The sequence below is a fragment of the Uloborus diversus genome, chromosome 4 (assembly GCF_026930045.1).
Source record: "Uloborus diversus isolate 005 chromosome 4, Udiv.v.3.1, whole genome shotgun sequence".
Classification (NCBI taxonomy): Eukaryota; Metazoa; Arthropoda; class Arachnida; order Araneae; family Uloboridae; genus Uloborus; species Uloborus diversus.
The window spans coordinates 9,809,883-9,826,869 of record NC_072734.1 but is presented as its reverse complement, the minus strand read 5'-3'; the positions used below and the strand labels follow the sequence as shown (position 1 = coordinate 9,826,869).

The 16,987-nt window shown below is 35.8% G+C and overlaps 1 protein-coding gene across 1 annotated transcript in view; it reads right to left on the bottom strand.

Annotated features, from left to right (window-relative positions):
* LOC129219812 (guanylate cyclase 32E-like) overlaps positions 1-16,987 on the bottom strand; it is a 123,034-nt gene that overhangs the window by 89,513 nt on the left and 16,534 nt on the right. Inside the window, exons 4-8 of the mRNA XM_054854117.1 lie at positions 11,136-11,288; positions 7,516-7,685; positions 3,014-3,149; positions 2,268-2,416; positions 996-1,095 (exon numbers count right to left, since the gene is read on the bottom strand). Of these exons, the coding sequence (XP_054710092.1) occupies positions 996-1,095; positions 2,268-2,416; positions 3,014-3,149; positions 7,516-7,685; positions 11,136-11,288 (708 nt within the window). The remainder of the gene's footprint in view (positions 1-995; positions 1,096-2,267; positions 2,417-3,013; positions 3,150-7,515; positions 7,686-11,135; positions 11,289-16,987) is intronic.

The following is a 16,987-nucleotide window of genomic DNA, read 5'->3' as shown; positions in this document are numbered from 1 at the left end:
TATGTGTGTAGGTGTATATATTTGTGTTTGTGTGTGTGTACGTGCGTGTATGTATGCGTGTTAGTGTAGGATATTGACGCAACCTGGAGACGGTTTCCGCTATAGGAGCAATATCGTGAGGCGGCCGGTCGACGGTGATGCTGCAGAGGGTGGCGGGGGGCAAATAAAATCATAAGACATCAAAACAGTCAAATAAAAGCAATAAACAATCGTGATTGCTCAAAAAAAGAAAAAAAAAACACATGAAATTATTTTGTCATTAAGTGTTCTCAGGGGTTGCTATTCAATGTGAATTCATATGTAAAAATAAAATTTATTTGAATTGGGGAAAGTAATTAGGCTTTGAAATCTGATTAATTAAAATGAAAATAACTTTCTTGAATTCTGTCTTTAAGAATGATATATTTTTATTGAAAAATATTTAAAAGTTAGTATTATAAGTTAAAAATTTTATGTATGATAAGTGCACTTTAATCTGCAATCAGTAGCTGTCAATGCGTAAGAACAAAACTTAAAATCAATACATTATTACCTAAGCATTTCGTATCACACTTTCTGCTTTAAATTTGACTGATGGCTCAAATATTTGTCCTGCACCTTTATTCTTTAGTTTAACAAACTTGAGTTTATTGATGGAAAAATGCTTACATAAAATTTAAATTAAATGAATAACGTTACAAGGGTAAAATTTGTGTTTCAAAAACTCGACGAAAGTTAAACCGATGGAATTTGCTTTAATTACGTAAACTTGAGTAACAGTAAATCGTAGTTATAAAAGTTCAGTAAAGTTCTGTTTGCACAAAGCATTAATGAAATGTGGAGACATTGTATTGGAAATACGTTTAATATTTTCGTAATGGTATAGGTAGATGTTCACCAAAAGAAGAGCAAACCAAACATTACGTAACACGTTTTATAATTAATTCCCTGATGCAAGAAGTAAATATGCAGCTAGAGTTATGTAAGTAAAAGAATAACCTGCTGCCATTACTCACCAGGGCGGGTATCGCATTTCTTCCCATCAAATCCACATTTAGGCTCGCTGAGGGGTGGAGCTCCCGATATCCAATCAATTTCTCTTTCCAACTTCAGTAACTGTCAAAAAAATGTCCCAAGAAAAAGTTATGATTTCATTTCACTATCTAGATTTCTAATGCTTGGAATAGACTATGTTAACTACAGTCAATTCCTGATTATCAGCCAAATTGGGTGGCAGGACCACAGCAGATAATGAAATTGGCTGATAAACCTCAAAAAGGCTAAAAATGAGGGACGAGTAAGGTAAAAATTGCTCTTGCTTGAAAACTTAACTGTACTGATACGTAAAACCTATTAATACAAACAGTTAAAAAATATATAGCACAGTAAAAATGTTTTTTATTTTATGCACAAAGAATTTAACATCAATAAAGAAAAAGTGTAAGAACGATAAAGAAAGCGAAAAAAAAACCCACACAAACTTTAAATATACATCTTTTTGAAAAAAAAATCATTGCTTCTTGCTGTTTTTTGATGATTGAATCGCGAATAATCGGGATTTTGTAACTTCAGGTGGTTTTAAGGTGTTTGAAGATAAGAGAATTTTTGAATGCGAGTCTAGTTGATTAATAGAATTACGTAGAATATCATGCACGATGTTCTTTTGTGACAATGGTCATCTACATAGCTATAAAATCCGTTCCTAAGCTGCAACTTAGATAAAATAGAAAAGAAAGCACGAGAACAGTTTGTTCTGGCATGCAGAGACGGTAGTTTTATAACTGTTAGGGATCATCAGTCTTTACTAGCTATAACAGGACGGAAGGCAGATGCTTTCATTTAGACTGATGATCTTCAGCAAAATGTTAAACTGCGGTCTCTGGGTTCCACAAAAAGAAGTTTTGGTTAATGCTTGAAGTTTTGCCCGAGCTCCGTGAAAGGAATGGAACTTTAAGCACGTTTTCAAAGCTATTTACTATTATAAGAAGCAGAGACACGCCATGCTTGCGGACCCTTAGCTAGTGTACAGTATTGTAGTTTAACTAAAGTTCTGAAGATAATTACAGCTTCAGCGAAAGAGTTGCTCAGAGTCACTTATATGCCTTAGGGGGAATGCTGAGATAAGAATCAACATTAAAAAGAGGAAATACAGGCTTCAATCTGAAGTGTTTTTTTAAACAACTTTTCTTTATCAGTTTAAGACTTCATAAGCTCCTTGTATTTTTCTATTTGTGAGTTCTTTTTATATATTTAGAAAGAAGAAGATATTTTTTAAAAGAAAATTTTACTGGTAAATCCTTGGATCCCATATGAGTAAATCTGGCGACTGGTTTCATTCTGGAACTAGTGTCGTTGTCATCTTGTACCAGTGCTAGAACTGTGTAGTTGCCCTCTGCGTCGCCTTGATCATCAATCATAACACTGAATCCTAAGATGCCTGTAAGGGAGAAAACTTCCCGATTAATAGACGGTTTTTCAATGCAATGAACTACTTAAAAGATGCAATCGCAAGCTTTTCTGCATTTTAAATTTACTACAAGAGTCAATTGTTAGTGATTTGAAAACCTCAGGGGTACCTTGATTGACTGTCAGTATCCAAACCACAATTAATGACTTCACCCTACTGTGTTGAAAAAATTATAGTTCCATCTTTCTCCAAGCAATTATTTTTTGATACTAATTTGAACTATTATGATGGCGTGGTAAAAGTAGTAACACCATAGTAATGGTTGCACTTAGTATCAAATGATTGTTGCTGCTAAATGAGCATCATATTTTGGTGAAAGGTTGAATTAGAATTTTTAACAGTACTTTTTCATGAACAATTGTTTTCCTGCCGAGTCTTACGATCACTTGTAAATTAATTTTCGAACTCGACTATTTTATCATCAAAGTGAGGGGAGCCGAGCAGGGAGTTGTTTTGGATCATTATAACATGAACTTTGTACGGAAAATATGCTCAGACATTTCTACACAACTGCATCAAAGATCATGGCTGTTTTTCCTTCACTGCTTAAGAAATAAGAAAACTCACTTTCGTATTGTCTTGAACGTATGTACTTGAAAATAGCCAGTCCGTCACTTTCTGATTGGTTGTTTGCAAGAGCACTGGTCAGGGCACTGGCGTAGATCATGACTGCATCATACGCCAGTCCGGCATAAATTGGCACCTGCGAAATAAAAAAACTAGAATAACCAGTGCCGAAGAGGGAAATTTCGATGCACCACACAATGTAGTCTTGCCCTCTAGATATCACTTTAACATTCAGGTTTAACAGAGACTCAGGTTCAGGTCAGGAAATTAAACTTCCTCAGTTTAGAGTGCTATGTAGGGAAAAATAGGGAAGTTGCAACCTACTAAATGTTCATATTTTGACTATCGGATATTGTTAATTGATCCTAAAAACTAAATAATTCACCATCGCCGAATTTTAAAACGCCGTAATTGATTTTTAATGAATTTTTAAAAAAACCACGCGCAAAAGTGCGCTTTTCTGAAACGTCACGAGCTTACGTCACAGGGCACTAATGGGCAACCTTCCACCGAAGATCCCTTGTTTTCGCTACGGACATTTCAAGTGCGCTGATATTTTTATTTTTTAGAAATTCAATAATCCTTTTGAACACACTATGGGGGCCGTATTCGTTAAAGCACAATCTAATAATCTTCCTCGAGCAACATCAATGATGGTATTCGAATATTTCCGAGATGATGGGAGGTTTAATGTTCCAGAAACGGGAGGAGTTAAATGCGAAGAGTTGCCTTACGTTTCGTATTCGAAGGCAACTGCACGTCCTTCGGCTTCTCCCGCGGCAGATGAGCGCATGACGTCACTTCCTGTACCATTTGACGTCACAATCGCTTGAACTTTAAAAATTAATTTAAACAAAACTACTTATCGTATCGCAAATTTTTTTTTTACCTATGATGTTCATACATGTTACTCTATCATATAAAATTAAAACTGAAAAATCGAAAACTTCCCTATTGTGATTGATGGGTGTTTTAGATGTTTATGCCTATCCTACGAGAGGAGGCTTGTACCCCAGCAGATAGAAGGGTTGACATCCCGGAGCAGGGAGCAACAGTGTGAAGACAACACAATATATGGTGGTGCCATCTATGGACAGTTCGAGAATTTAGAACCAGGCCAGGAGCCGAATAACTTTCTGGTCTGGCACCCCCAGAGGTATCGTTTCACTTGGAGGACATTGTGACCACGAGCATATTTAACGTCGCCCAGTCACCATTAATGACGACGGTGGATCTTCGACCAGCGAGGATCGAACCCGAGACCCTCCGGCCCCAAGTCCTTACCGATCAGGCGACCACGGCCCAAAAAAAGAGTAGTTAGAGTCATAATAACATGAAATTTGAACGGCAAGTACGCTCAAACATTTATACACAACTGCAGCTAATTTATATTGCCGTGGGAAGGTAAAGCGCAGTACACCTTCAGAAATGATTTTTTCAGATATTTGAGGAAACGCGTGTTTCGTGTTTCATTTCCATCGGAATAAGCAAGTTCGTCCAATAAGCCTAAAGTACAATAGGGTAGAACGGGGCACGTTTACGCGGATTTTTTTCAATCAGTTTTCTAATTTTTATGTTTTAACTTAGAAAATTTCAGACATAGCGGTTTTATGAAGCATTTAATGGAGTCAAAATTGGTATATTCAATTGCTGCTCAGTTTGTGTTTTTAACCGTTTAAAAAATTATTTTTGAGTGCAAGTCGGTTGCGTACACCTGCCCCGGACGCGGGGAGCGTTTACGCATATTTATTTTGACACCTAACGTGGTTCTGCTAGTGTTTTGAACATAATGTCCTACCATCGCTAAAATAAAGAAAATTTATTACAGACTGAATAGTGTATAAAGTTGAAGCTGAGACAGCACTATATGATACTGTCCCTTACATTTCCACGGCAGTATAACAGCCACTACTACCGCTCCTTTTTCTAATACGCTAATGCCAAAGCTACCCTTCCAGCTTCTTGGATCTGACCGCAAGAAATAACAAGAACAAAATCAAGTTACCATGTTCAAATCAGCTACCCGGTGATTTTACTCCTATCCCCGGATTCAAGGGCGAATTCAGGGGAGGGTCAAAGGATCAGCTGACCCCCTGAGACACTAATTTTATTATGATTCTAATAAACATCAATTTGTTTCGATAAGAAAAATAATAATGAAATCAATGTTAACCTCTTTTTGGCTTGGTTTTGTAAGGTATTTCTTCTTAGCGCGTCAAGGATTGTTCGTTTACTAAGCTACTGCTTTTTCTTGTTAATTTTCCAAGGAACAATCTTCTCTAATGATCTAAACGTTTTCTCAGAGCAGTCTTCCACCTCAGACCACATGTGTGTGCTTGTTCTTGACCCAACAGCTGTTGTATCATACGTTCCAAGTTTACGGTAACGTGAGCAGCCTATCTGCCTATAGAAATATGACTTTTGTAGAAAATTTGAGGAATAGAATCCATGGCGCAGGTTGTGGCATTGAAAAATTCAGGGAGGTGGGGAATAATTTATAGGCATTTGATCTCGTTTGGGGGAAGGGAGGGGAGGGTGCTCCGTAGCATACGAAGGGGTGACATTAAACAAAGTGGGGGAGGGGTGAGGTGAAGTGTAACACTTTGTGAAAGAGGGGGAGAGGGTCAAATCTTTTGTAAAAAAAAGTGTGACAGCATTTATATGAACAGTCCCTCTGACAAATCTATCTTTGTCATTGAGCTAAAGAATACACCTGAGCCTTTTGGTAGCTCAATGCTCTTCGTAAAGAGATTGGTTCTTGCTCTGTAAAAACGATTTAGAAACGTTCCTGGAAAATAATGAGCGGCTGATGTGCCCAATTTCTGCCAGTAACATATCTTGCAAAAACCAGGAACTTTTTACGCTAATACTCAGTAACCTTCTTGAAATTATCTCGGAAACCTATTTAAAAAATTCAGAAATCTTCCCGTTTGAAGCCAGTCGTGTCTCTGGAACTTTAGAATAAAGTTTGGTAGGTATAACGTAATAGCTTGGTCTCTTCCTGATTTATTAAGGACTAGTGGCACTCGCACGACTTCGCCCGTAATAGAAAAATTAAAGGTCTTTTGGTTTGCCTGTATATTGTATATTTACAAATAATGTATGGTGAATTTTCTCGCCAATTGGCTTGTACCGACGTTACAGTTTCACGCTATGATAATTTCGTATCTTGCCAATTGGCTTGTGCCCATGTTACGGTTCCACGTTATGATAATTTCGTAATTTACTCGTCCATCTTATGATACTATTGTTCTTAAAATTAGAATAGAAAAAGAACCACAACGAATTTTCAAAAAATCGCTTCGAAGTGCACACCCCCATGCTACAAACTAACTTTCTACCAAATTTCATGAAAATCGGCCGAACGGTCTAGGCGCTATGCGCGTCCCAGACATCCGGACATCCTACAGATATCCTACAGACATCCAGACATCCTCCGGACAGAGAGACTTTCTGCTTTATTATTAGTAAAGAAGACGTTCCATAAGCAGTATTGCAAACATGGCAAAAGCTAAGCCAGAATCGCAAGCAGGTATCGGGAATTTTACTCGGGGGCAATTCTTGTAAAGCAGCGTAGTCCATACTTATTCGCTCCCTCTAAAAGTTTATTATCAGTATGGACGGGCCGTAAGTAAACTGAAGCCGATTCACTTTATAAATACGCAAAGTTAATCTTTAAACTGGGAGCTAAAAATGTTTTTTACACCAGTGAGAAACGTGCATTCGTGCAACTTGTAGCTATTCAGGAAACTTTTTGGCAATGATGCTCGATTTTTACAGGAAGTGGATAAAAACCGTTGAAATCCTAACACGTTACACTGAAATACTCAGTAACGTTTCGGAATTTTTTTACAGTGTGTGGTCAAGCTCATTTGACTGATTTACGTGTCATTAACTTCGCCCAAATGCAATTTTTAGCTACTGTCTGACCATCGATTACATGGAAAGGCTAATATCCGGTTTATAGGCGGAAATGGAAGTATCTATTAGTTTATAGGAAAGTTAGTTGGTTTGTTTCAGATGTGCACTTTTGCCTCTCTATTTTTTAGCCTTAGTTTTGTAAAAATGAAAATTTGCTCACAGCAACATTTTTTAAATCTAAAGTATATCTGATCTATATTCTCACGGCAAATATTAATTCATTTATTTATTCACAACAAAGTTTGGAGCTTTTACCATTTTTCTTTTACGTTTCTGAACGAAAAGAAAATATTTTATTTTCTTTTTGTTGTTTCTATGGTAACTATATTTGTTTCCCCTTATTTTATTTTTGAGAATGCAACAAATGAATAAGGCACTAGTGACATTATAAAACGAGTGCATCAAAATCCCATCGTTATTTTCCCTTCTTCCCCGTTAGAGTCATTCAGATGGAATCGTCTTTACTTGGCAGATTGCCAAATTACATACAATCCTTGGTCAAACAGTATGTAAGGTCTATGATTAATGTAGATTCATGATTTACCTTTCAATTAGCTTATGGGTACGCAAGAAATAATTACCTCTACTTTGATGACAGGATGAGAAGGAACGTTGAATGGTTCGGACTCGGAGTACTTGAGTACCAGGTCCTGGAAATATTCATAATCGGGGCTGATGGGAGCTCCGGGTCCAATTAAAAGAACGGATCGGAATGGAAGAGGATCGACTACCAACCAGGACGCTTCGAATTCTGCAAAGAGGAAATATTTCTTATTCACACTGTTACACGCTTTTTAAATACATTTTCCTTCTTTTTTGACTATCCAATATCAATTCAGATATACATACAAAATGTTAACAGCAAAATAGGATTGTACTGTCAAAGAAACCTCACTAATATGACGCCATTATTGTCTGCATAAATACTAATGTTACAGAACCCAAATTAAGAATTTTTTAGAGTTTAGCAAGAAAAAATGGTGTTACCTCTCTAATTTAATTATTTAGCTTTTAAGCTACCATAATTTAGAATTAATACAGTCAAAGTGCACTTTCAGACTCTTAAAGACGCAGTTAAACTTTTGAAGAACTTACACAGGAGAAAATAGTGCTATCTTTTGCATGTAAATTAGCTATAAGTAGATATCCTAATTAACTGAGTAATAATTTACAATTAATGTGCGAAATACATTCAACTTTTACAGAAATTTTAAATCCTGTATTTTTTTTGGGATTTATTTTGAATATACGAATTAGAAAGAGCAAAAGCAGGAAAATATTTCTACATAAAATAAAAAAGCGCACTGAGACATAATCTCAGTGCCAGTTAACTTTACTCGCTTTTAAACTCACGATTTTAATTTCATATCACTTAGTCAGCTGCTTTTTAAACATTATTATTTTTAATGATAATCTAAACCAGTTCAACACACAATTCAAAATAAGGTTGTTTGTGCTAAGTGGGACCCTTTTTGAGAATAGTTCTTTTTTGAAACCTTACACAAAAGTTTTGAAAAAAAAAATAAATAAATAAAAATAAAAATAAATCCATATTTCAGTTTTATGGGGATGACCCACTTACCCCAGTGATCCACTTCCCCCAACGTAAACCCTAACCCCCCTACTCCCCCAACCTAATTATTACTAAATCAATTATACCTAAATCAATAATCAAACACACTAATCTCAACATTCAGAATGTTTATAAACTTTGTCAGTGCATAGTTGTTTATAAATAGCAATTAAAAAAAAGTGACATTTATTGGAAAGATTTATTTTGTTACATTTTTTATAGAAAGTGGTTCGAATCAGAACAAACTTTTTGTCAGTTTACTTGGGTGTTTAAGTTTATCTACTGGACACTAAAAAGGAAAAAAATCTTTTCGGAAAACATTTATTAGAAGGACTAGTGGCTCATGGGCCACTCAAAATTACTCTCCCTTTCATGAGAATTTAAGCAGGTTATAATTACCCTCACTTGTTCTTCAATGCGTATTTTGATTCCAGAAATATGAATGAAGTTCAAAGGGCTTTAAAAAAATTCGTTTCCCTAGCAATTCTTTTTCACCATCGTTCTATTAATTTAAATTTATTAGTCAGGGAAAAGCTTTGGTTCTCGTGAAATATAACTATTCGTCTTTTATCTTTACTAACAATAAAGCTGAAAGTCTCTCTGTCTGTCAGGATCTCTGTGACGCGCATAGCGCCTAGACCGTTCGGCCGATTTTCATGAAATTTGTCACAAAGTTCGTTTGTAGCATGGGGTGTGCACCTCGAAGCGATTTTTAGAAAATTCGATGTAGTTCTTTTTCTGTTCTAATTTTAAGAACAAAATTACCATAAGATGGACGAGTAAATTACGGAATTATCATAGCGTGGAACCATAACAAGGGCACAAGCCAATTGGCGAGGAAATTCACCGTACATTAATTGTAAGTATACAGGCGAACCAAAAGACTTTTAATTTTCTATTACGGGCAAAGCCGTGCGGGTACCACTAGTTCAAAATAAATATGCAGCAGTCATGACATGCTGTAAGTGTAACAAAAAACTATACATTAATTTGTTCAAGATTTTGAGCATCAATAACTGCAGGGGCGTAGCTAAGGGGGGGGGGTTGGGTACAAACCCCCCCCCCACCCGAAAAGTTAGTCTCAAAAAAAAAGAGAAAAAGAAGAGAGAAGAGAAAGAAAAAAAAGAAGAAAAGGAAAAAATTCCAAGCGATTATATATATATATATATATATATATATATATATATATATATATATATATATATATATACATATATATAAAGTAACCCCCCCCCCCGAAAGTCGGGTCTAGCTACGCCACTGAATAACTGTAAGATAAGATTTTATGTATTGTTACGAGTTCGGTGTAATTTTAAACTTTCTTTAAATGACGACACAGTTCTTGAGAAAAACACAGGAGATTTATTTACAACAATGTACAAGAAATATCGTTAAAAACTGCTAAATTAACCATAGCAATTAAGCAAATATCAATCAACACCGTAAACTAAACGGTTACACACGTATTTACATCAGAAATACGCAAAAACACAGCGCAAAGGACACACTTCCAGCGGCTGAAAACGAGACTCCACAGTTAGAAAGCAAAACTAACTCTCCTAACATTTACAAGACGCTCGGCGTTTTATACCTAGCAGAGAAAGATCCTGAAAACCGTACAATGATCTTTCAATTTCTCATATTTTCTTTTAATTCCATTCACAAATCCATAGACTAATAATAAGAGAAGACCGAGCTATGGCAACCCTTTTGCTGCTCATAAACCAAACCATGTGACTGGTGGATATCCTAGCAACAGCGGGCGTTGATCGTAGCACACGATCAACGCGATCGTAGTACACGATCAACGCGAGCGAGAAATAAAATAAATAGAACTGATGGAACACGGAAGAATGATCTTTTATGGAGTCCGATTTGTAAATTTGTTATTCTAAGTTGTAAATATTTTGTTAATATAGCGAGTTTTTCGTTTAGATAGTATTGTGCATTTTCTTTATTCAATTTCAATAATTCTCTAAGCAATTAAAGATGCAAGCAATCAAAAAGAATCGACAAACGGTAAGATTTTTACCCACAATTTCAATTTGAGATACCGATTAATACATTTTCGCGTTAACGCAAAACGTTTACGCCATTACGTTTACGCCAACGCTGACGTAGCAGTTCCGAATGAAATAAAAGTTACTGAAAACTGTGATAAAAAACTAATTACTAATGTCAAAATAATGCATAACTAAAAGAAAAACAGTTCAATCATCTCTGCATCTGGAAAAAAAAATTATAATAAAAACACATTACGTCTTAAAATACATGTCGAGTGGCAAACTATAGATGATCCTGCCATCTAGCAACCATGCTGCCAAAGTTTTCGCCAAGCCTTCCACCAGTCACATGATGTATCCATGAACCAATTTTTTCATCAGCAAGTCCGGGAAAGCTCTGTCTACTCTTATTATTAGTCTATGCACAAATCTTATCATTCAGAAATGGGGGGACCGTATACTTCATTCGAATGTAAGGGGGTTGTTTATTCATGACGAGAAACTATTTACAGAATTTGTAACAGTATTGTAACTAAGTTACTATGTATTGTAACCTACTATGTAACTAAGATTAATCAGATTTCCAAAGAAATGTACTAAAAATTAATCAAAACGTTTGACTTACCTCGTCTTATGTACTGGAACTCTTTACTGGGATCGTAGAAATCATCTTCCTCCAGAGATATGATGACATATTCCCCCTTGTCTAAAAGTCCTTTTTGCTGCATGAACCGCACGAAATCGACGAGGGCGTATGTGTCTGCAACCAGGACATATACTGTAAAGAGAAAAAGCAAGAAACACTCTAAATTCAACATTGTGCTTCATAATAATAGTGTAGATTGTATTTTAGTTACATACTAGCGGTACCCGCACGGCTTTGCCCGCAGTAGAATATTAAAAGGTCATTTGGTTCGCCTGTATATTTACAGTTAACGTCTACTATGCGTTAAGTATTTTGTTTTTAAATATCTCTTCATGTTTTTAGCACATTTGAAAACTTAGCAAATAGCTTAACAGAAACCAGCAAAAGCTTTAAAATTATTTTAAAAGAGGATGGAAGTTGGCCTCCCCCGCTTGAAACGCAAAATGAGACATTTTTGCAAAATTAAACACTATAGAAAGAAATTTGTAGTTCAGTATTTTAATAATTTACTACAACTTTCTCTTAACACTTAAAATATTTTAATTTAAGCCCTTTTCAGCAGAAGAAAAGAATTATTCCCTAAAATAAACACGTATTTAAAAATGTTTAAAACAAGCAAAAAAAAAAATTAATTTGAAGTTTGACATCTTGAATTCAAATTATGTTTTTCGCAATTACGAGTGTGTGTATGTAGGCGTGTGTGTTTGTGTGTGGGGAGTATGTGTGTTTATGTGCAGGGGGTATGTGTATGTGTGTGTAGGCAAGTGTGTTTGTGTCTGCGTGCTGGCATAAGTGTGTGAGTAGTTGTGTGTATGAATGTGTGTGGGAGGAGGTATGTGTATGTGTGTGTAGGCATATGTGTTAGTGCCTGTGTACAGGCATGAATGTGTGAGTAGTTGTCTGTATGTGTGTGTGTGTGTTTTTGTGTGTGTATGTGTAGGTGTCTGTATGTATGCTTGCGTGTATGTATTTGAGTATGTGTTTGTAGGTGTATGTGTGTGTAGGTGTATGTGTGTATATGTGTTTGTGTAGGTGTATGTGTGTATATGTGTTTGTGTATGTGTATGTGTGCGTGTTTGTGTAGGACATGGATGCAACCTGGAGACGGCTTTCGCTATAGGAGCAGCATCGTGAGGAACTGGTCGACGGTGATGGTGCGGAGAGTGGCGGTGGGAAAATAAAATGATAGGACGTAAAAAACAGTCAAATGAAAGCAATAAGCAATCGTGATTGCTCAAAAAAAAAAAAAACTAACGCAGCCATCAAAGGGAGTAAAAGACGTAAACATGGTAACGTACAAATTTAATTTCCACTTCGAAAATAATTTCCATTTATCTATTCGCAACTCCAGAGATCGAATACGCTACCTTGCGGTGATTAATAGTACTGTCGAAAAAGGTAAAACATCCCATTCCACGTGTTTTCCTTGGGGTAAATTACAGGCTTTATAGACAGTTTCTGGTGTAATGTGATTTTAAAAGAACAATGTTTTTTGTACATTTTTAAATATAAATGAACATTTAAATGTCAAAGCAAACTTTGGGGGGGGGGGATTAACCCTAAGACCCTCCCTCTTGTATACGTCCCTGCTTACTTGTGCGCAAAAATACTGTTCTTTTGTTCATCTTTATTAAGTTCAAAGCTGAAAAATATGCTATCGTGCTTTACGTATGTTAAAAATTTTAGAAATAGTGAGGTATCCAAACACCTTTAAAATGTGCAAATAATTCATTTTAAGGATTTCTTTTGACGGTATAAAAGTCCCTTACAGTCGAGTATCGTTTTGTAGAAAAATAGAAATTTTCATGGGATAAAAGACTATTCACCAGAATCAACAATCCCAAAATAATGATCAGGGAACTCCTTTTAGGCCACATATTATTCATGATGTTTAAATTTAGCTGTGTGACATTCCCTGACCCTTATCCGAGCCCTAGACAGCTGCGCTCTATCTCCAACTGCTCATAAATTTCTATCTCAACAAAGTGCAGAAGAAAGATGTGGAGAAGAAGAAGAAGGAAAAAAAAAACCTTTTTGTCAATATACCAGTATTTATAACTTTGAGCGGGAAACTTTATGGATATTGCTCTTATATTCGCGCTAAGTTCTCTGTTATGCTTTTGTACTTCAGAAACAGTAAGTTCGTGCAATATTTGAAACAAAATTACACTTTTGGTGTAATTTCGCTCGTCGTGTCCGTGTAATTTTTGCGAAAGAATATGTTGACTTTCGTTTACAAATTTTACCCCTCCAAGCCTGAGATATTGATGAATTTTAGCATATTATAAGAGAGTGTCTTTTTAATATTATTCTATTTATGATTCGCATTTCTCGTTTCACTAGCATCGGTTTGCACTGAAATGAAAGAAAAACTTATTTTAGCTAGATTTGTACAACTAAGCTAAACCTAAGGATTCAGCGGGAAAAAAAAAGTTATCAAATCACTTATTTTAAAACACAAAATATGTTACAACAAACGATACAATGAAGTTTGAAACTGATCATTAAAATGCGGTAAAAATTCTTTCAATAACAATCGTTTTTAGAATTTAGCTCAATTCTAGACAATTTTGAGATAATTAAGTTGTCAGACAAAGTTAAGTTGTCAAGCATCCCACCCCCCTTCTTATTTTATAAAAATTGAACAAAAAAACTATATTACAGTGGAACCTCAGAAATATAAATCCCGGAGATTCGAAATGTTGGGTTAGGGCAGGGTGGCCCAAAGCGCGTAGACTTTCGTATGCCTCCCCCCCCCCCTGTTGTGTAAGCGGTGATGCATACGTATGTCGTGTTTGCGTGAACACCACCGAGTTTTAATCAGTTCCAGCGAAGCAGCAGTGAAGCGGCATGGCTCAATCAGGCTTTTTTTTTAAAGAGAGAGAGAGAGAGAGACATTTCTAAAAAAAGTGAAGTTTTGTAACTTGTGATTAGTCGAAGACTAGCTCTTTTTTTTAGTGTCAATAACATTACGTTATTCTAACACCATCCTTCTACAAACTACGATAGTCATTTCGTTTGTTTCTTTTTTAAATTTAAGGTTATAATTATAGAATTTAAAAACGTGCCTTCGGGCAAAGCGGGTATAGGATTTAATCATATATTTATTTATAATTTCTTGAATCGTATGCTGACTTAGATTTTCTTTTTCAATAGGATAAGTATGATTTTAAAATATCATTATTTAGGATAGCAATTAATTAGTCTATTAATTTAATTAGTTATTTCTTTATGTTTTATAAACAAATGTGCTGAATTTAAATTGGATAAGTACAATTGTTTTTCAAAATGGCAGGTCGCTAGTCAATTATTTTAATAATTTATAACTTCATATTTGATTGGCAAATGTACCAAATCCCAATTAATTAAGCTTTCCCGCTTTGGGCTCCCTGGTAGGGCTAAGCAGGTTTTTCAAATATTTGTAAAGTTTGATAATAAATAAATATTGGGTTTGAAATAATACAAAATTCACTTTTTGTTTTGAAGTTCAAGAACCCTGCTATGAAATAAAACCGAAATTGTTGCGATAAAAATCCAAAAACTACAATTTTCGAGCGCTCTTCGGAAACCTACCCGCTTTGGGACACCCTCCCCTATCTGAACAGCTTGTGAAGCGACATTCCAAAATTAGAAAAAAAAAAAAAAAAAGGAAAACTCTATAACTACGATTTAAGAGTCAAGTTAGCTTTTTAATGACAGCTACTTTGAATGTCTGGATGTCTGTTACGCGCATAGCGTCTAGACCGTTCGGTCGATTTTCATGAAATTTGCCACAGAATTAGTTTGTAGCATGGGGGTGTGTACCTCGAAGCGATTTTTCGAAAAATTCGATTTAGTTCATTTTCTATTCCAATTTTAAGAACATTTTGCTGAGTAAATTATCATAACATGGTCGAGCAAATTAACATAACGTTGACGAGCAAATTACCATAACGTGGACGAGCAAATTACCATAACGTTGACGAGCAAATTACTATAACGTGGACGAGCAAATTACCATAACGTGGACTAGCAAATTACCATAACGTGGACGAGCAAATTACCATAACGTGGACGAGAGAATTACCATAACGTGGACTAGCAATTTACCATAACGTGGACGAGCAAATTACCATAACGTGGACGAGCAAATTACCATAACGTGGACGAGCAAATTACCATAACGTTGACGAGCAAATTACCATAACGTGGACAAGCAAATTACCATAACGTGGACGAGAAAATTACCATAATGTTGACGAGCAAATTACCATAACGTGGACGAGCACATTACCATAACGTGGACGAGCAAATTACCATAATCTTGACGAGCAAATTACCATAACGAGGACGAGAAAATTACCATAACATGGACGAGCAAATTATCATAACATGGACGAGCAAATCAACATAGCATATTGGCGAGAAATTCATTATCCATTATTAGTAAATATACAGGCTTACCAAATGACCTTTTAATTTTTCACTACGGGCAAAGCCATGCAGGTACCGCAAGTGTATAATACAGCTCTGTACTACGCAACGAACGGAATCAGCTTTAAGATGCAATGTTGCACTAGTGACGTGCGCATTCTTAATTTATCAGAGGTAAAATTGTTTTATTACTAACTTAAAACAGACTTTCAGATCACTATTGAGCTAATAACAGGAGTTTAAATGCCACCGGTAACTCTATACTTTCCGTAGTCGAACTGGACTCAGGTCCAAATAGTTCGGATTTCGGAGATTCCACTGTCAGAGCCTGATTACCGCAGGGGCATCCGGGGCACAGCCCCCTCTTCTTTGATTTCAGGGAAGCCCAAAATCCCCACAATTTATCATGCTAATCTATATATATAAAAATGAATGTTTGTCTGTATGTCATCCATGAACTCAAAAACTACCCGGCAGATTTGGCTGAAACTTTCACCGTTTGTTATTTTTGGTACTGGGAATGTTTACAGACCAGTTCGAAAAAAATCCGATCGATATTTCCTTTTTTATTCCAATTTAAGTCCATTGGATAAATACGAATAAAATTATCGGCTGCAGAAATTAATTCGCGTGAAAGATCTCTTTGATAAGAAGTTAGCTGTTGCCATTTTTCTTGAGTTTGAAGAAATAAATTCTTTCTTTATTGTTTTATGGCTTTTCATGCAACGGGGGGATTTAAAACTTTTTCTATTTGATATTTTTAGCGATTGATTGATCTTGCAAACTGCGTGAGTACAAAATTTGAGTATAGTCACGGCTTCACTTGATACCTGGACCGATTATTATGAAAATTACTATATATATATATTTTTCCACGGAGAAGGTGCATAATATGCTCATTGAAGCCACTCGCCATCAGGTGGCACTGCAGAGTAGCAACTTCTGCCCCGTTCAACCGTTTGTCATGAAAATCAGTATAATGATGTATTTTTTTGTTGGCGTAGCAACGCGCGTCGGGTACAGCTAGTTAAAAATAAATAAAGATTTCACTCAGAATCTGATCTCTTTGCAAGTCTCAAAACCACTCCAAGTTTAGTCTGTATTTATTACTAAAAGTTATATCATGGATAATTTTAATATTTACGTTTACTGCAACGGGCAGAGTTTAACCACAGCTTATATTATTACCGTATACTATATCTCTTCTACTTTTTAAATGTATATACTACATTGTGATATGAGGTACCACCAAATTTAGCATGGTTGTGTTAATACGCAGGTATGAAATATTTTAGAGATTCATTATATAGAATAAGCGGAAATGGAGGAGGGGGGGTTGCACAAAAGTAAATTTCATGTCCAGTATCTTCAAAAATTTTAGTCGGGCCCTTAGGGGGTCCTGAAATAGAAATGTGCCC